Source organism: Octopus sinensis, linkage group LG9 (assembly GCF_006345805.1).
Source record: "Octopus sinensis linkage group LG9, ASM634580v1, whole genome shotgun sequence".
In the NCBI taxonomy this organism is placed as follows: domain Eukaryota; kingdom Metazoa; phylum Mollusca; class Cephalopoda; order Octopoda; family Octopodidae; genus Octopus; species Octopus sinensis.
Genome location: NC_043005.1, coordinates 59,205,511 through 59,228,231, shown reverse-complemented (window position 1 = coordinate 59,228,231; position 22,721 = coordinate 59,205,511). Strand labels below are relative to the sequence as shown.

At 34.8% G+C, this 22,721-nt stretch overlaps 1 protein-coding gene across 1 annotated transcript in view; it reads right to left on the bottom strand.

Moving 5' to 3' along the window:
* Positions 1–22,721, bottom strand: part of LOC115215434 (cilia- and flagella-associated protein 65-like) — a 1,408,515-nt gene that overhangs the window by 383,487 nt on the left and 1,002,307 nt on the right. The window contains exons 27-29 of the mRNA XM_029784597.2: positions 18,914–19,042; positions 10,667–10,823; positions 1,819–1,887 (exon numbers count right to left, since the gene is read on the bottom strand). Of these exons, the coding sequence (XP_029640457.2) occupies positions 1,819–1,887; positions 10,667–10,823; positions 18,914–19,042 (355 nt within the window). The remainder of the gene's footprint in view (positions 1–1,818; positions 1,888–10,666; positions 10,824–18,913; positions 19,043–22,721) is intronic.

Below are 22,721 nucleotides of genomic sequence, written 5' to 3'. Positions count from 1 at the left end.
TACAATTGCAAGCAAGATAAATATACTGGTACTGTACTGCCCAAGATCAAACACTCTCCACAATAATTTCTTTTGAATTAGACTAAATTTATTCATATTCAAGGATTGTCTCCAACTGCCTTTCTTAACCCTTTCAATACCAACCCGACTGAAACCACCTTTAGCTCTGCAGTACAAATGTCTTGTTTTCAAAAGTTCTGAATCAAAAATCTTCCACCAAACCTTAGTCACAATTTATATTCCTGACACTAGCTTAATGATAACTAAGTTATTTTACTAAATTCTTTCTTATAGCTAAAATCAATTGAAAGAAACACAGAGCATCTCAAAAGAAATACAGTAACAAAAGGGTTAATCAGAATCTAGTGAAGGCACATGGCTTAGTAGCTATGGCACTTGGCCCATGATCATTGGGTCATGAGTTCAATATCTGGCAGTGATTTGTGTCCTTGAACAAGACGCTTTATTTCACATTGCTCCTCTTACCTAGCAAAAATTACATGTACCGGTAATTCAAAAGGGCCAGCCTTGTCACATTCTGTGTCATGCTTAATCTCCCTGTGGTCATGTATGTCTGTGGATTATTCAGCCGCTTACACATTAATTTCATGAGAAGGCTGTTCCATTGACTGGATCAACTGGAATTCTTGTTTTCATAACTGATGGAGTAGCAGTCAAATCAGAATGTATCACAGGGTCTTCAGTTCAATATTGTATGGGGGAATTTGATGGGAAGCTGTGGAAGCCCATTCTATACATATCTGAGTTTGTGTGTGTTTTTGTGTGTGATTATATATAAATATATATATATGTATATATATATATATACTCTTTTACTTGTTTCAGTCATTTGACTGTGGCCATGCTGGAGCACTGCCTTTAGTCGAGCAAATCGACCCCAGGACTTATTCTTTGTAAGCCCAGTACTTATTCTATTGGTCTCTTTTGCCGAACCGCTAAGTGATGGCGACATAAACACACCAGCATCAGTTGTCAAGTAATGCTAGGGGGACAAACACAGACACACAAACATACACACACATATATATATGTATACATATATACGACGGGCTTCTTTCAATTTCTGTCTACCAAATCTACTCACAAGGCTTTGGTCGGCCCGAGGCTATAGTAGAAGACACTTGCCCAAAGTGCCACGCTGTGGGACTGAACCCGGAACCATGTGGTAGGTAAACAAGCTACTTACCACACAGCCACTCCTGCACCTATATATGTACATATATATATGTATATATGTATACATACGTACATATTATATATATATATATATATATATATATATATATATATATGTATATATGTATGTATGTATATAATATATATATTTTTGTGTGTGTGTAAAGATAGATAGGTACATGGGTAGGTTGGTAGATAGATAGATAGATAGATAGATAGATAGATAGATAGATAGATAGATAGATAGATAGATGGATAGATAGATGTGTAAATGCTTGTCAATGTATATATGTGTATATATTCCTCATGACAACCAAATGACCAAGTGTTTCTTTTATTTTCAACAAGTAGTCTTACAATATTTGTATATACACTTATCACTCTCTCTCCTGTTAGAAATGAACCAATGGTTGTCCAGCTGGAAATTGCCAACCACTGCCGCCTTTGTTCACCAATTCACAAAATATAAAAGTTAATATATCAACCCACCACTACTTGACAGATAGTTTATTTTCTCTTTGGAATAATCGGCAGCATAGTTGCCTAGCAACAAAACCATTAATATTGGTGGCAGAGAATGCGGGGAGGGAAAGAAAAGAAGATAAAAACAATGTAAATTACGTTTTTTGGTGTTCTGCAGAGTAGTTGAGTTCCCGGTAAGATGGATCCGAGTGCAAATAAGAATTGAAGCTTAAATAAATATATAAATAAAAAAATAAATAAATAAAAGAAATAATAAGAAATATTACACAGCATCATGAAGGAAAGGTACATAAAATTTACAAAGGTGTATTTTATAAGCAAGCTGATATAGTTTTCATTGAGAATTTTATGAAAAATATTGCTTTTCTCTGCAACACTACAAATTATCAATATCAATATTTCTAAGCATGATACATGGGATATTGCAATATTCATGCATTTTCCCAGGTGTATCAGGTGTGCAAGTGAAGTAAATTAGTTTTAACTGATAAATGAAATTTCACTAAACTATATTCTTGGCCAAAATGATAATACTTGCTCACCAACAGATATCATTGAAATATTCACTTCTAACATAAATATCGGTTTTTCTCATGAGATATGACTGAAATGCTACTAGGTTATATGAAGTTTATAATACAACCTATACAGTCTTAATAAATACATTATACTAAAGTGTTTATCGCTGTGTGTATCATTAGTAAAGAGTCAACAAATTCTTCTCTAAAGATGAGTGAAAGCCACAGAGAGTGAATAAGTTATACCATCCACATCTTCGTTTGAAAGAATTTTGAAGTTAAACACCAATAGATGTAATTAAAAACTTTCTTAGACTAATCCACCCTACTTTGATCTAATACATTCGCTGAGAGCTCTTATCTTGAAGACAGGGTCACGCAGTACGATAGTAGTTAATAACTAAAGAGAAGATCAAAAGAATAAACAAGAAACTCAAATATCTCTCAAGAAATATTAATATTATTACTATTATTAATAATTCTTAATAATCAAGAATTACTAATGCTATTAATATAGTTTCACTTTTGATTTGATTTTTGTAAATTTAAGTTTAAATAATAGTGAACATGAACCAAGGTCGACTTAGTAGCATTATGGACCCCTGCGTAAATCAAGACACCGGGAGTGTGATATTTACTTATTGACAGCAGGCCACATCATATATAGTTTAGAACTGGGCCCTTAGCCCTGAGAGACCAGAGGGCAACAACCCAGTATGCCTATATCTAAACACTGCTCTACCTTCAACCCCCTTTCTTATCAGACCAAAGTTTGGTATTTACAGTTGTCATGACAACAATAGTTAGCCAGTGTAGGTTGAATCACCACCTACACTACATCATTTCAAACTGTATTACTTTTCATAATATTATGGTTCTTAAGCAATTCGCTTGAATGCGGCATCATTATTTCGTTAAAAGCTACATAACATTAAGTACTTCATTAAAAATCATATTGTCATATTTTAATAAAATATATATTATACTCTTTCATTATAAATATTACGCTACTGTAATGTACATTAAAATGTACATTACAGTACATCATTAAAAGTCACAATACTGTATTTAATTAAAAATTATACTATTGTATTCTATTAAAATGCATACTAAAATATTTCACTATAAAGCTAATTATAGCATTTTATTGTTAAGGACACAGAAATATTTTCTGAAAAATCTAAGTGTTTCAACTCAAAATTCGAATATGACTTTCACAATCACTTTGCCTTAATATATTGGACTAACATAAAAACCTATCCATTGACCAACTTGCTTGAAATAGCAGCCAAATTCCTTCAGATCACACACAAGCACCTTGTATATCTAGTGTGGTACTAGATGTGCATGAATGAAGGATGAAATGCCTTTCATTCTATACTTCCTCAATCAGAGCTGACTTGGAAATAATACAATAAATACACATGCACTCCAATAAGGTGTGTAATTTATGAATCTCTCTTGAAGACAATTGTTTGTATGCCGTAAAATAGCCAACTTTACATGTTATGCTTTGATTCATTCTAAATCCAGTATAATGTTATTGCATCCCTTTCTTTGTCCATTTATCACATCCTCAATGCTCTGCAGGGTCAAGGAACAGGAGAATCGAATGGGTGTCTCTCTCTCTCTGCTTGTGACTAAAATGCACCATACATGCAACCAGGTCATACTCACTTGCAGGTGATAGATCACTAGTCACTAAAACTTTTATATTTTCTCTCTCTGTTTATTTCTGCCTTCCTTTCTGTCGAAGAGTGTAGGCTCGAAATGTAAAAGACTTTCTTACTTCCCAAGCATTGAACTAATACATGTGTTTGTTGCTTACACACCCATCTTCGTCTTTTGTCTTTTACATAAATTCTCATACATACATATATATATATATATATATATATATATATAATAAATATATTAACTAATAATAATAAAATGACAACAAAAGAATGAGACCTCAATATTATGAAAATAGAGGAATTTATATATATAAATTATATATATATATATATATATATATATATATATATATATATATAGTATAGGACAATCATTGAGTTGTCATAATCGCACTGCCAGCATCACCACTATCTCCAAGACCGTCATATAAATATATGTATGCAAGGATGTATATATGTATGTATGTATGTATGTATGTATGTATGCATGTATGTATGTATGTATGCATGCATGCAGGCATGCATGCATGCATGCATGCATGTGTGTGTGTGTGTGTGTATGTATGTATGTATGTATGTATGTATGCATGCATGCATGCATGCATGCATGTATGTATGTATGTATGTATGTATGTATGTGTGTATGTATGTGTGTGTGTCTGTGTGCATATTTGTGTCTGTGTTTGTCCCACCACCACCACCATTGCTTAACAACCGATGTTGGTGCGCTTGTCTCCCTGTAATTCATCTGTTGAGCGAAAGAGACTGATAGAATAAGCACCAGGCTTACAAGGAATAAGTCCAGGGGTCAATTTCTTTGACTAAATGGTAGTGCTCCAGCATGGTCACCGTCAAATGACTGAAACAAGTAAAAGAATAAAAGAATACTAGAAAAACGGTCCATACCACTAAACCAAGAAGGTTCTTTGAATATGTACCATGTAAGTTAAATTGTAATTCTGTTTGCGTTTGTGTAACTGAGATATTTTGGTTGGATTAGTCATTGGTGTTACATTACTTTCTATATTCTGTAATTGTCACAATATACTTTTCCAGGCCTTAAACTTTTGTGAGGAGGGGGCCAGTTGATTAGATCAATCCCAGTACACAACTGGTACTTAATTTATCGACCCCTAAAAGATGAAAGGTAAAGTCAACCATGGAAGAATTTGAACTCAGAAAGTAAAGACAGACGGTCATAATATGCAAACATTTCTCATGGCACCAGTACACTGTTTATAGATGCTTACATTTTTTGTTTTCCGGGAATTTTTCACGGGTCCAGCTAGTCAAATAAATAATGTGTTTAGAGAAACAAAACTAACCTAAATTGTTATTGTATTTATCGATATTTAGAAGTAAATGTAAATTTCCCAACAAGAATATTATAATATTCTGAAAATTGTAGGATGCTGTGAAAATATGAGGCATCGATATTTGAAACATATATCATTGTGTAAAGTTTTCATGTTCCATCAAGCATAAGAATTTACTATACAATCAACTCAAGATGACAGATTTGTAGGAGAAATATGTAGTTATTCAAAACGACCTCAATAAATTCTTGGTTTTGTTTTACCAAACCCAGTGAGGAGAAGCTATGTCATAAATGGTAGCAATTGAATGATAATGTATGGGAATGAGGTTAAACATTTGGGAAAATTTAGTCCTGTACTTCACCTCCCTCCTACTTTATTCATGACTCACAAGATCCATGGACATGCTATCTTTTATGACTATACTTATGTCTGTTTTGGTACATAAATTTATAGATTTCTATAAAAGTATTTCATTGGTTTCATAATTTCAATTATGCCTTCAATTTCATTCCATAGTTAAGTGTATTCAAAACGTAATATTTGAAATAGTTTCATTACATTTAAGATTTTGATTATGTCTCTGACTTTATTCCTTAGTTAAGATGGCTTCAGGCATCACACAAACGTATTTGATTTTCAATTTGATCTCCAATTTTCTTTATAGATTAAAGTCACTTACAACATAACATTCAAACATGTTTCACCAAGTAATAGCTTTGACTGAATCTTTTATTTTGTTCAGTAGTTAAGTTTGTTTGAAGCATAGCACTTGAACACATGAATGAAGGTTTGTAGGAGCAGAGATAATAATACATATATGTCAGTGTATTCAAATGACAATTAGAATACACTGACATATCTAAATGCAGTAACCTGCAAGATTTACTGGGGAGATTTTCTACATTTTATGAAATGTGTAATTGCCAAGAAACTCTGACACGGTACCTGAACAAATACTCTTTTACTCTTTTACTTGTTTTAGTTATTTGACTGTGGCCATGCCGGAGCACTGCCTTTAGTCGAGCAAATTGACCCCAGGACTTATTCTTTGTAAGCCTAGTACTTATTCTATCGATCTCTTTTGCCAAACAGCTAAGTAAACACACCAGCATCGGTCCTCAAGCAATGTTGGGGGGAGAAACACAGATACACAAACATACATACACACACATACATACATATATGACAGAAGGCTTAAATGTTAAAAAATATATATATTTGTGTCAAAGTGTCTGGAGAATATTGGAAAAATTTTTTTTCCTTTCCTTAAAATGACATAATTTAAAAAATTTATAAAGAAATTACCGGTTTCGCGTGTAGCTTTTCAAATTTCTTGTGACGTTATGTTTATATTGCATGGAATTATCGTTGTTTTTTTTCCAGGAGATTTCTAAATAAGGGGAGGTAGTGAGTGATTTTTTCCGGTGTAGGGAGATAATCGCTTAAAAATTTTTTTTTTTTTTTTTTTTTTTTTCCCCTTTTCCTTGTAATTTCTCTGTGTCAGTATGTTTGGATGGTTGAGTCTGGGTTTGTACTTTTCAATGAAGAATGTTTCCTTGTTCAGTCTCATTTGTGTTGATGATCCGAAAGCACATTGGTAAAATGGGAAGATTAAAAATTGTGGCAGTAGTTGCTTTGCGCATTTCTCAATGTGCTCCTAAAAAGGTATCATTCTATATTCTGGGAATGCATCTGTTGTCGATGCAGTGTGCATCTGCGCCTGAGTGATAGTCCCGTGGAACCCACGTAGTCTTGGTGGCAGCCGAGCATTTAATAACATAAATTATGTTTTCAGAGGCACAAGTAAATTAGATTTGATCTTAAATTTCTGTCCCTCTTTAAAGAAGTTCTGATCCTTCCAATAGGTTAGGACATGTTGCACAGTTCGATCTACCACATTTTTTTACTTTTGCATCCGGAATTTTTAAAGACAATTTGCCTTTGTGAGAATCTTTAAGTGATTTAGGCTGTTTGTAGCTTTTAATGATTTGTTGTATGTTAGAATTTCTTTAATTTTGGGTTTTTATGAAGTATTGGTAAATTCTGGGTGATGATGGTGAAGGCTTCTTTGTTTCTGGGGTTGTATGTAGATATGTAAAGGTAGTATTTTCGGGAAGGTGTGTTGTTGTGTTGAACTTTTCTTAAAGTTTCTATGTTGATTCTGTTGCACGTCTGATCCCATCCTCTATGAGTTGAGCTGGGTAATGTCTATCAATTAGGGTGTTTTTGAGTTCTTGCAGTCTAAAGTTCCTGGTATTTTGTTCTGACACTATTGTGCATATCCTTCTTGCAAGGTTGAAGGGGATGTTTGTTTTAGTGTGTTAAACCACCTCCCAAAAAAAACCAAGGAAGAAACAATCCTGGCTTCATTTGATGTAGTCAACTTGTATACCAGTATACCTCATAATTATGGACTGGAGGCAATACAATTCTGGTTAGACCAATTTCCGGAAGAAATACCAAAAAGGATCAGTAAGGAATTCATTACTAAATCAATTGAATTCATCCTACACAATAACCACTTCATGTTTGACAATACATTTAACATTTAGCCTTCTGTCGTTTTTTTTCACACTTTACTATTTTCTTATATATATATATATATATAGATATATATATAAACATATATACATATATATATATATATATATATATATATATATATATATATATATACATAATATGACACGCTTCTTTCAGTTTCCGTCTACCAATCCACTCACAAGGCTTTGGTCAGCCTGAGGTTATAGTAGAAGACACTTGCCCAAGGTGCCAACACAGTGGGGCTGAACCCAGAACTATGTGGCGGGTAAGCAAGCTACTTACCACACAGCCACTCCTGCCCCAATGGTAATATCTTTATAGTAACTAGACATTTACTCATGTAAATTCTAATAGGATAAAGCTACAAAATTAAACAATGATATCTTATTAACTCCACAATTTTTAAACAGTCTTTTGTTTGGATGCCTAGCATTGAATCGTCATCGGGTTGCAGTCACAGAAAACCCCACAGATTCTGTCTAATTTACTGTTCACAGTAATTTACTGTTCACAGGAACTAATGTTTCTTTGAACTAGCGAAATTAATACCACTCATTGCATATATTTCTCAACATCATTTCCCTTGTATTAGGCATCAGCTGCCACATTTAGTACTAAACAACTCTTCATTCAACTCTTTCTTTCTGGAATTACAACAAATAGGAATTTTCTTGTTCACCATTTTCCCTGCAGACCAACAACTGAGAAAGACTTGAAAAGGGCACATGCCAGCCTATGATACTCAGCACCCTAGGCCAGAACTACAATATACACCCTCTTCCAGCTCTGCAATGTCTGCCATTTTCTCCTTTATATAATGTACAATCTCTATTCTGTGGAAGCACATGGCCTAGTGGTTAGAGCAGTGGACTCGCGGTCAAGTGATCACAGGTTTGAATCTCAGAGAGGGCGATGTGTTTGTTTATGAGCGAAACACCTAAACTCTATGCAGCTCCAGCAGAAGGTAATGGCGAACTGCTGCTGACTCTTTCACCACAACTTTCTCTCACTCTTGCAGCGATGGACCGGCGTCCCATCCAGGTGGGGGAATCTATACGCCAAGGAAACCAGGAAAACCGGCCCTTATGAGCCAGGCATGGATTGAGAAGGAACAAGCAACAAACTCTGTTCATAGTCATACATTTTGTTTAAGTTGTCTAGATTCATTTCAATGAATCCAGGTTTATGCACTGTAAGTGATTGCTTAGAATGCTTAAAATGTAGTACCAGCCCTAGAAGATTATCAACTCCATGAAGCTCACAATTTCTGAGGATACTTGAAAATTGTGCATGTGCCACATCTCCTCTTTGAAGCAAAATCTGAGAAACAATTTCATGATTAACAATCAGAGATTCAGCAATAATTTTGACTCGTCCATCCAGTAGATATCTCTAGTTCTTTTGTTAAAGATTTTGTGGTTATTTCTAACTTCAGTACAAATATTATATCTAACAGAAAAATTGATTCTGTGTATTTTCTTAAATTTGCTATAAATTTTTAATGAATTTGCAATTTGTGATTCATATGAAGGTAAAACAAAATGCAGCCAAAAATGAGATATATACCCACAACACATCAATCAAGGAAACCATAAGCTGAATCATAAATGTATAAAATTTAAGAGATAACATGTTTGGCAGAAAGGAGGTGGTAACTTCAAAGATATATGCTAAATCTGTAGAAAAAAAAAAAACAAAGACTGAGGTACACATAAATTATAACAAAGTTATGCAAACATTATGAGTAAGGATTATGTTACACAAAGCAACTTAAGAGAAGCATTTGCAGGAAATAAAATCTGAGGTTCATTTAAGAGAGATGTTCGAATAAATTATGTAAACATATGCAGAAATTACGATGATGTATACAACAATTATAAGAAAGCTTTATCTCACACAAGAATATATATATATATATATATTATATATATATATATATATATACATACATATATATATATATATATATATACACACACATATATATATTCTCACGTATATGTGTGTATGTATATATATATATATATATATATATTATATATATATATATACACACATATACACACGCACGCACACACACACACACACACACACATACATACATATATATATATATATATATATATATATATATATATATATATATACTACCCTTCCAAAAATAATAAAACTGTAACTTCAAAGGAAATTACATATAAATAAAAGAAAAGGTTGTGTAAGTGAAAAAAAAAAACTGTGCTGTATCATGATAAACTATGAATAAAAGCCTAAAACTTATGCAAAAACTGCCAATTAGTTTTAAGCTATGAAGATCAAGTATTTTAAAACACAAATTATATACACCAGCACAATGGGAAGAAAAAAAGAAAAAAAAGGTGGTGTGGCTGCAACTCTTATAAACAGCTTACATATATATATCCACAATAAAAAAAAACAATAAAAGGAAGCCTCAGAAAACAGTATTAAAAGCCCACTATTCATTCAAGACATATGCTAAGTCTAAAGAAAAAAATAACAACAAAGATTGAGGTGCACAATCTATTCATTCTATCATTACAGATTCATCATCATTTAGCGTCCGCTTTCCATGCTAGCATGGGTTGGACGGTTCAACTGGGGTCTGGGAAGCCAGAAGGCTGCACTAGGCCCAGTCTGAACTGGCAATGTTTCTACGGCTGGATGCCCTTCCTAACGCCAACCACTCCGTGAGTGTAGTGGGTGCTTTTTACGTGCCAGGCAAGGCTGGCAACGGCCACGATCGGATGATGCTTTTTACGTGTCACCGGCACAGAGGCCAGTCGGGGCGGCGCTGGCAACGGCTACAGTCAGGTGGTGCTGTTTATGTGCCACTGGCACATTGTATCAAAAATAGAGGAGCTACAGAAAATTATGAAAACATAAAAATTTACACTAAAATTTATTTTCTCACCAGTCAATAGAAAATGAATTCCACAGTCGCCTTTTTCTGATTCCTCTGGCACTTTGTCTTCCCTGGATGTCAGTTATAGTAACTAGTGGATATACACCGGTCATCAAGAGATGGCATAAATGCTTGTATTCTAAGGCACTTGGGTCTTGAATGGCATCTGCAAAAATAAGAACACCATTTCAACAGATTCACATTCATTTATTTTTGTTTTCAGACGATATCTAAATTTAACACAAAGTAGATAATAATGTTCACTACAGCCATAAATAAAGGATTTGTTTTATAGTTTCTTTGTCTTATTCAATCTCTCTCTCCCCCTCTCTCTCTTTCTCCTTCTGCTTTTCTTTCTGCAGCTCTCTTTTCTTCTGTCTTTCTCTCTCTCTTAGTCATTGTCCATGACACTTTCTTGCTCTTTCTATCTCTCTCCCTTTTATAATACTACCATTACTTTCACTGTGAAGCTATGTGGCCTAGTTATTACATGTGTCTGTGGCTCATGATCATAAGGTCACCAGTTCAATTCTTGTGCCAAACAGCATGTTGTGTCCTTGAGCAAGGCACTTCATTTTGCATTGCTCTAATCTAGTAGTTCCCAAACTTTTTCATGATGTCGCCCCCTTGGCCCCCAGGCCACATTCATAACACCCACTTGCCCTCCCCACCACAAATATAGACCACTCTCAGCAATAGTAATGAATAACAGTTGAGTACTTGTACAGCTCTCTCTCTCTCTCTCTCTCTCCCTCCTCTCCCACCGTCTCTCTCACTCTTTCCACTCTCCTTCTTTCTCTTTCTCCTTCCCCCCTCTCTCACCTTTTTCTCATACACACACACACACACTCCAGCTGTCACATCATAGATGTTCTATTGGGTCAAGGGTGAAAAGTTTAAGAGAGAATCTATAGCAGTTCACAACAACATAAACATCTAAAACAATTAACAAAAGCTTAGTCCATATTGCCAGATCATACTCGCCTCACTTGTGAGTGGCAGCCAGTTGTAATACTTGCATCAGTGAAATGATATATGCTATCCTGTGAAGCCAACAGCTAAGTGATCAAAGACACTGTGAACAGTAAATATATATTGGACAACTAAACAGGAACAACACTGGGGATACCATTATGAACAACTAACCACAAACCGCAGCAAATCACCTAGTAACTTTCTCAAAATAGCCATTAGAGGCTCTCGGTGGAAGAAGGATATGATTTGCTGAGGAGGTCAGGAACTGAGTAAAATATGTTCTGAGTTATCACTCAGGCTAGCAATTAAGACAAAAATAATTCTTTTTATTGGAAGTACAAGACTTCAGATTTGGGGGAAGGGATCGAGTCAATTACATCAACCCTAGTATGTAACTGGTACTTGACCTCGGGGCGTAGTGGCAAAGTTGAACTCATAACGTAGTGACAAACAAAATACCACTAAGCATTTCTATTTCTTTACTACCCACAAGGGGCTAAACACAGAGAGGACAAACAAGGACGGACAAACGGATTAAGTCGATTATATCGACCCCAGTGCATAACTGGTTCTTATTTAATCGACCCCGAAAGGATGAAAGGCAAAGTTGACCTTGGCAGAATTCGAACTCAGAACGTAGGGACAGATGAAATACCACTAAGCATTTTGACTAGTGTCCTAACAATTCTGCCAGCTCACTGCCTTAATTAAGGCAAAAATAATATTAGTATTTTTTCTTGTTTGCTTCTTAATGATTGCTGCATTCAATATGATAACACTAACATAAGCATTATTTATCTCAAAGAGGAGAAAATGGAGATGTTTAATTTCTGAACTATTCCAATTTACTGCCCCAAAAATATGCAATCTAGTACATATATATATATATATAAGGATTCTTTCATGATTACTTAATAAGTATAGTGAAAGTTATCCTTCAGTGAAAAGATCACAATAATACCAAAACATGTATTCAGTTATCTCTTGTGCTATTTCTCCTACCAAAAAAGATTTCTCTCTTCTATTTTCCTTCTATTTGCCTTTTTTTAAATTCTAGTTAACTTTTTAACACATTTTACATTAACTGTATAAACACTAGTTTGATAATATGGCCTTCTTCCTACCATCACCTCAGTAATCAAAGAAAAAGGAACATATATGCAGGACACTGTTGGAGAAGCAAGTGTATACTACTAGTACAGGATGAAGGTTTTTGCAGTAAAAAAATTCCATCAAAAAAGTGGTAGCATATTAAAATACCTTTAAAGGTTAAAATTATAAACAACTTATAAACAAGAGCAAAAGAAAATTATTTCTATGCCAATATGCTGATAACAGAATTTTAAATCGTCAATTTCCACATATTATTATATACCCACTACAGAAATACGTTGTGCTGAAATCGAGGAAAGCTAGCCAACAGAATTTTTTTAAAAGTTCGTTATTTCGATATTGAATCAATTTCAGAATTAATCTCATAATAGATTTTTTCCTCGTCAGTAGAAAATACGAATAGAAATAAATGAAACACTTATATGCACCCATGGGAAAAAAAAACGAAGCAAAAGTCATGGGTACACATGAGCACCCCAGATATATCTCAATATAAAATCCTTTGGTTAGCCTCAGCACACCTGTGAACTGTCCTCCACCACAGCTTATAGTGGTTACCAGTCCCTAGTGAACTCCTCAAGAAATCCATACATGGATAAACAGGTAATGACAGACCAAGAAGAGCATACGTTAATCGATCTATGGAGGACACTGGATATCAAGTTGAGGATAAGAAGACTGCCTTGGAAGATTGGGTCATCTGACAAGAAAGAGTTCCATTGGCCAGAGGAAGTTGCCTGATCAGATGAATAGATAATAATTAGAAACTATGTTAAGCAACATCAGCTCAACATATTAATGAAACCTAATTAATATACACAGAGGAAATGATAGATAAATTTGGTCTCAGACTAAAGCACAAAGCAGTCGATTATATGCTGTTGTATGTAGCACTGATGATGGTTGGTACCCATGACAACCAAACTGATCTGTGAGTTAAGGTATACCAGCCATTACCAGTCTGTTAGTTTAGTGATATCTGGAACCACATCACACAATCTGCCTTTCTTATTAAAGATGGTAGAACACTGCTACTCATAGTAATTTATTGCATTGCTTTTCCTAATAATCCAAGGAACAGAAAAGAGGGCCCTTGATTGGCTAAAATTATAAGCATTTAACCAGTTTACTACTGATTCTGCCAACTAAATACCCCATTCATCTTCAAATGACAAGACAATTTAACAGTATATGTACATATATATGTATATGTATATAAATATATATATATATATATAGAGAGAGAGAGAGAGAGATACATGGCATGTGAGGGAGTTGTAGGAAAGAGAGAGAGAGGGTGTATATATATATATGTATCTGTATATATATATATATAATATATATATATATGTGTGTGTGTGTGTGTGTACATATACTTATAAACACACAAACATTTTTACATATACATATATATATGTATATATATAATAATATATATATATATATATCATCATCATCATCATCATTTAACGTCCGCTTTCCATGCTAGCATGGGTTGGACCCATGCTAGATATATATATATATAATATATATATATATATATATATAATATATATACATTTATACATACACACAAATGTGTGTGGTATGTGTTTATATATATATACATATTTATATACTTATATATATATATATATATATATATATATATATAATATATATATTATATATATATATATATATATATATATATATATATATATATATTATATATATATATATATATATTATATATATATACATATATATATATATATATATATATATATATATATATATATATATATATACACACGTACACATACACACACATATCTATGCATGCATATATATATATATATATATATATATATATAAAAGTTTGTTTATAATTTTATTATATATTTGGACAGTAGAGAGGTCACATAAACATACAAATATTATCTCAAATATCAAAGACAGAAATTGATAGTTTCTCGTTCCTTGCCATTGTTTATATTTATTGTTTGTCATCAAATTATTGGCTTATCTTCTGCGATGCTTACTAATTATCTCTACCATCTAAATGATATTGCCAGAGTCTATATTAACTTATCTTGCCATTACCTACGTAACTCTCTTAACACCTAAAACAACAACAATAACTAGAAGTCAATGAGCCTCTATGTGGTTGTTCAAAATGTAAGAAATAGCAGCTTACATGAAGCATTTTAAGCAGCACTATGAAAATGTTATAACACTTTGCTAATATATTATGATTATTCAAATGTAATGCATTTTAATTTGAGTGTGATCGCTACCAGCATCGCCTTACTGGCACCTGTGCCGGTAGCATGTGTAAAAGATTTGAGTGAGGTCGTTGCCAGTACCACCTGACTGACCCTGTGCCAGTGGCATGTAAAAGCATCCACTATGCTCCCGGAGTGGTTGGTGCTAGGAAGGGCATCCAAATGTAGAAACTCTGCCAGATCAAGATTGAAGCCTGGTGCAGCCATCTGGTTTGCCAGCCCTCAGTCAAATCGTTCAACCCATGCTAGCATGGAAAGCAGACGTTAAATGATAATGATGATGATGGCAGGGATAAGCCACCTATTTTAATGGTAGCTCTATGGAAGTAATATCTCATTGCATTTGCCTGGTAAATCCTATTGAACATGATAATTCTGAACATTGCCATGTTTATTCAACTGTTGAAACTTCAAGTAGTAAATATATTTATCCTGTAAACTTGATTTCTTGTTGGTTCAGGTTACAATGTATATGGGTGTATGACTGTGCATGTAGTTATATATATATACATATGTAAATATATTCTTCTGTCTTTGCGTATGTGTGGTTTGTGCTGGCAAAGATGGATGTATGATAGTCTTGTTCTCTGTCTCAGCTGTCAATGACAGCTAGCACATATGTAAAATAAAGAACTTAGCACATAAATTCCCCCCTGCCAATTAATAGCCTTTAGCATTTTATGGATCAGTTTTAGCAAGTCAAACAAAACGACCAGCAAGAACACAAGCAATGAAATCAGCAAAAGATTGTCACAGGACTTCCAAGATGAACTTAAATGCTTCCCCATCAGAGATCTGAATGTCAAAAAAAAAAAAAAATGATAAATAAAAAATCTCATCCAAATGTAGACCCAACAATCTTGCCACAATGAATTGCGACAGAGGTAGTTAAACAATCTTAAAGTACACACTGTAACGAAGTGATCTTGGAATTTCAATATTCCTCACATGATTTTTTTGAAATTTTAAAACCTACAAATTTATCTGATTTAATGCTATTGATTATTATCCATTCACGTGAGGTAATCCTCTTTAAAACTCCAAGGGTTTCACAAGGAAATACAGTGACATCATGCAAACAACCTGCAGGTTTGTATGAATGCCAGAACATGGTATCTTTTTATAAAGATGCTTGCTGAGTTAAGAAGATCAGAACGAGTGATTGCAACGACAGTACAGGGGAGCTTTAATGGGACTAAATGACATGAGTTGATAGGTTTTTTTTTCCTGCTCAATCATGTGAGCAGATCTTTTAAAGGTATTAGCATACAGTCATTACCCTATGTAACAAAACTTTTATTTCTTTCGTCTTTGTTCAGTAGGTGTTATTTCCTATTTGTATCTATCTAGAAATCAAAGGAAATGACTGCTATTTCTTTCAAACTTTTGCTTGTTTAACCTGGACATCAGTGTTTTATAACTGAATTGTTTTCCATTTCATTTCCGACAGATTCAATGAAGCAGAAATATTGTTAAGGTGGCGAGCTGGCAGAATTGTTAGCACGCTGGGTGAAATGCTTAGCGGTATTTCGCCTGCCGCTATGTTCTGAGTTCAAATTCTGCCGAGGTCGACTTTGTCTTTCATCCTTTCGGGGTCGATTAAATAAGTACCAGTTATGCACTGGGGTCGATATAATCGACTTAATCCGTTTGTCTGTCCTTGTTTGTCCTCTTTGTGTTTAGCCCCTTGTAGGTAGTAAAGAAATAGGTATTTAGCGGTATTACGTTCTGAGTTCAAATTCCGCCGAGGTTGACTTTGCTTTTCATCCTTTCGGGGTTGATAAACTAAGTACCAGTTACGTGCTGGGGTAGATGTAATTGACTTAATTCCTTTGTCTATCCTTGTTTGTCCCCTCTATGTTTATCCCCTTGTGGGCAATAAAGAAATAAGTAATACTGTTATAGCAAATATTCTGCACAATACCAGATTTGTTCATCAGTTGCTTGACTGTAACCACTTGAGCATGTCCTTTAGTGGTTGACAATATGAGTATTTCTGATCATGAGCAAGAGTAGTTGGGGAGCATCATAGTCATGTGCTGAGAGGGATTCTTTGGGGGCTTGAATAAATGTAACAAAAGCAAAATTTAAAGGAAATATTACCCATTTTCATACTTTCCATTACGTTTTGGACTGATTCAGTGTGGAGTTGTTAAAGCAGAAATATCATTATAGCAAATATTCTGCTCAATACTACAGATTTGCTTGTCAGTTGCTTAACCATGACCACTTGAGGAGGTCTTTTAGTGGCTGACAATATGTGTCTTTGATCATGAGTAGGAGTAGTGGGAGAGCATCATTGTCATCTGTTGAGAGCAATTCTCTGGGGTTTCAATAAATATCATAACAAGAGGTAAGTTTGAAGGAAATATTAGCCAATTTCCCTACTTTCTAGGGGTAAGCAAATAGGAAATAACAATTGCTTTCCAAGAACAAAAATCGTATATACAGTATTATTTCAAACAATGAAAATGAATAAATGATTGGTACTCTCAAGAAACAAATACAATATTAATATAAATTCTGTCTGAAGCTTGCTGTGAGCTGCATAGTAGTAAACTTTCTTGATGTCATGCTTTGCCAAACTCAAACTCAGAGGGGCTCTTCAAGAAAGCATAGACCTCCGCATTACACCCAGTGTCATCAAGCATGTTCTACTGATCATCAGAAAAAGGATAAGCACATTATCCTCCAACAAAGTCATATTCAATAAGGCTGTAGAGTATCATAATATTGCACAACCAAAAAAGAATGAAAACCTTGCCACACCATCTAGAAACAGCCCTACTTTGCCTCAAAAAAAAAGTAAAAAGGAAATGTTATATGGTATAACCCATCACAAAACATTGGAGTAATATCCTATGTTATAAAGTAATCTAAATCAGTGGTTCGCAACCAGGGTCTGTAAGGCCCTTGCAGGTTCATAAAAGATTTTGTGGTTAACATTTACAGGCAATAAATTGGTAATACTTCTACAATATACAAAATGTTTTGAAAATTTTTTTATACTATTCATATTTAATTAGGAAAATATAATAGGATTGTTAAAAAAAAATGGCAATGGGGTCCATAAGTACAATATGGTTGAGAACGACTGCTCTAAATGAAAAAAACATTAAAAAATGTCATAAATTTGATATATTCAACATGGTCATCACATAAAAAAAAAGTAAGATAAGGAAAACTGCTGCACAAAAAAGCATGTCTAATGACATTGAGAACTTCAGTAGACAAATATTGCAACCAAATGTTTAATGAAGATGGAGAATTAACAACTGCCAAAAAAAAAACCAAAAAAACACAGATTTGCCCTTAAAGAAAGGAATCATATATTGAGAAGTTCAGAAAATTGGAAATGTAAATCTCAGAGAAGTGTGACTGGAAAATTCCAGCTTTCAATAAAAGATATAAATTTTATTTACTTCTCATGCTGAGTTCTATCTTTTCTCTTTTACAAGCAATTTTTTGCACCAGTAAGAAAATGCATGTATACATGTTTGTGTGTGTATGTGTGTATGTGTGTGTGTGACTGTATGTGTGTATTATATATATATATGTGTATATATATACATTTATATATATATATATATATATATAGATATACATATATATATATATGTACATGTATGTTTATATACACATATATATATATATATATATTTATCTATATACATGAATACACACACGTGTATATATAAGTACACTGAATATGTATATATATACATATATACATTTATATATGGATATATGTGTGTGTGTGTGTGTGCATAGACATATATGTATACACACTGACACACACAGACACACACAGACACACACACACATATATACGTACATATGTATGCACAAATATACACAAGTACATACAAATGTGTCTAGTGTCCAATGGTGCATGAAATACCTTCGTTGAGTATGAGTTTGTAAGAAATGGTAAACTGAAATGTTCCATGGGCAGGCGGCACAACGACTACGGTGAGGATTTGTTTTGATTTCGCAGCCATAACAAGTTCTTGATCACTGAGCTGTATTGCTGGAAAGATAAAATTAAAAGAAATACAATATTTTAATATCAGTGAATAGCAAAACACAAAATGTGTAAGTGTGGTGCGTGTATGTATCTGTATGTCTACATGTATATGAGTGAGAAGTGGTGGTGGTGGTGGTGGTGGTGATGTGTCGTTGTTTATGTTGTTTATGCATGTGAAGATTAAATGGCAGGATAAATGAGATTTGTTGACAGTGTGCATTAAATGTTACAAAATTGGCGGCAGCATTGCAGCAGTAGTAGTAGCAATGGGAGGAGGAGGAGGAATGTGAGGAAGAGGGGGGATGGGGAGAGGAGGAGGAATGGTAGGAGAAGGAGGGGGAGGAGGAACGGAGGAAGAGGAGGAAGGGAGGGAGGAAGAAGAGGGGGCTGAAGGAGGAGGAGGAGAAATGGGAGGGGGAGGAGGATCAGGCGGAAGAGGAAGGGGAGGAGGAGGAGGATCAGGCGGAAGAGGAAGGGGAGGAGGATCGCGAGGAAGAGGAAGGGGAGGAGGATCGGGATGAAGTGGAAGGGGAGGAGGATCTGGAGAAAAGAGGAAGAAGAAGACGAAGAAGAAAAGGAGGAGGAGGAGGAAGAAGAAGAAAAGGAGGAAGAGGAACGGGAGGAGGAGGAACGGGAAGAGGAGGAATGGGGGGAAGGAGGAGAGCAGCAGCAGTATTATTATTATTATTATTAGTAGTAGTAGTAGTAGTAGTAGTAGTAGTAGTTGTAGTAGTAGTAGATCTTTAAATCTTCAACTTTTGTGTAAGCAACGAATACAATGAGAATTAAAATAAGCATTAAAAGAAGTCATTGAATAGTAATGATGATGACAATCAAAAACAACATGATGGTGATGATGATGATGGTGATAACGACAATGATGATAATAATGAGAAAAGTAGCAGCAGCAATGTTAGCAATGATGGTAATAGCAAAAACAATAATAACAGTGTTGATAGCAGATATTAAATCTTAACACCTTTCATACAGAAGGATACACAAGACAATGTAATCCCTGTTTTATATACATATATAAATGGGTATATTTTCACCATTTTATATTTTTAATCTTGCACATGTGCATTGTTTGTTTTTGATTCTGTCGACTACTCAGTGTAGTAGGGTCAGTTGGGCACCATCTGTGAGAAAAACAGCACCATGACACAATTCCCTCTGCCAGAAATTTGGAAATGACATGCTGTAATGCTTGGCATTTGTGCTGGAAGCTCCAATACAAACAGTTCAGAGTTTTAGAGTGTCAATCTGAGCCCAGTGCAACCAGAGGACACGTACCAATAGTGATAAAAGTCAAACATCTAGTCAACATCATGTAGTAGTAGTAGTAGTAGATCTTTGAATCTTCAACTTTTGTGCATTAAATGTTACCAAATTCTTTTTATTTATTTATCACCCAGCAAGATATATCTGCACCACCGGATGCCCCTGAACCAGTTGTTGAGTGTCCTACAAGAGGAATTGATGCTAGATGTGTCGACACAATTGTCGTGATTAATAATAAATTCTCATACATTCCATCTTCTGTTTTTCATTTGCTTGAAATTCAAATTGCTAGAATATCTTTTACAATAGCCTAGCTCAATCGAGGATAGCCTGAAGCTAAACAACAGTAACAGTCATCTTGATTGTTTGGAACAATATAGAGAAACACAACCCCATTAATGACTTATTGTTTCTCTTTGTGTGTAATCAGTCATAACCATCACCATTCAACAATCGTTTTCCAAACTGGTATAGGTTGGATGCTCTGAGAGAAGCTGGCCAGCTGGAGAGCTGCCCCAGACTTCAGCTGTTTGTTTTGGCCCAGTTTCTACCTCTGGATGTCCTTCTTAATGCCAATCACTGTACAGAGTGTACTGAGTGCTTCATACATGGCACTGGCCCAGGTGTTTCATACATGGCACCTTCATGAGTGCTTTATACATGGCATTGGTGCAGGTGTTCTTTATATGGCACCAGTACAAGTGCCCTAAACGTAGCACTGGCAAGGGTGCTTCTTTTTTGGCACTGGCACAGGTGCCTTTTACGTGGTACTACCATGGGTGATTTTGTATGTGACACTGGCACGGGCATGACATAGACAAAATCCTTAATGAATCACTGTCCTCGATATTTGGTCATCAATATCTTGCAGTATTTATTCTTTTATTCTTATACTTGTTTCAATGATTTGACTGTGGCCATGCTGGAACACTGCGTTTAGTCAAATAAATTGACCCCAGGATTTATTCTTTGTAAGCCTAGTACTTATTCTATTGGTCACTTTTGCCAAACCACTAAGTTACAGGGATGTAAACACACCAACATCAGTTGTCAAGTGATGGTGGGGGGACAAGCACAGACACACAAACATATATACATATATATATATATATTTATATGACAGGCTTCTTTTTCAGTTTCCGTCTACCAAGTCTACTCACAAAGCCTTGGTCAGCCCAAGGCTATAGTAGAAGACACTTGCCCAAGGTGCCACACAGTGGGACTGAACACATGTGGTTGGGAAGTAAGCTTCTTATCACACAGCCATGCCTGCACCTATGAAGGAGTGAATTATCATTCCTGGTGGGATACAAACGTCTGGATTAGATGTCCACTGTGCTATCTCCTGCACCACAGGGAATACGTTCTTTTAACTTCTGAGTTAAAATCCCATCATGATTGACTTTAACTTTCATTCTTGTGAAGTTTGAAGAAATAAATTCTGTACACCTCACCTTTGAAACTTATGACCAAGTGCCAACGTTTCACAGCAGTGGAAAGGCAACAATGTTCAAGCAGTATGTAACTGCATTCTAAATTCAAACTGCATTGGAGCCAGTTGTTTATCATTAATGCTTTAGCATTTAAACCTGCTCAGTGGATAGAACGTTGGACTCACAATCATGTGGAAGCAAGTTCAGTTCCCAGACCAGGCTGTGTGTTGTTCTTCAGCAAAACACTTTACCTCACATAGCTCCAGTTCACTCAGCTGTGGAAATGAGTTGCAACGTCACTGGTGCCAAGCTGTATCAGCCTTTGCCTTTCCCTTGGACAACATTGGTGGCATAGAGAGAGAGAGAGGGGGAGGATTGCTATGTATGGATGACTGCTGGTCTTCCATAAACAACTTTGCTCAGAATTGTGCCTTGGAGAGTAACTTTCTTGGTGCAATCCCATGATCATTCATAACCAAAGGGAGTTTTTACCATTTTTTATCTGGCCTAAATATTCTATAAATTTTATGTTCAAACCAGTTACATCTGGCCTATCACACCTATCACACCTATCCTACAATGTCATTCTAAAAACAAACAATCGCATCATCGAAATCTTGAAGCTATGAGATAATGCATACTTAATTCAAAGAACTGTGAATAAACAAATATTACATTTGACAGAATAATCTGAATGTTAAAGAGTTAATCCATGATCAATATAATAAGTACTAGACATATACAGAAGGTTATTCACTGAACAATACTGCTTACCTGAGTATTTGCACTCAGAATTGTTTTTTATTACTGCTAAACTAATATTTCATAATATTTTTTTCTATTCAGGTACTGGTATACGTGAAAGCAGGTATACTGTTAATTGGAGACCAATATGATTGAAACATAGTGTAGATGTAAATATGTAAAAAAAATGTTTCATCTCTAAAGATGAGGTTAATTGTCTAAAC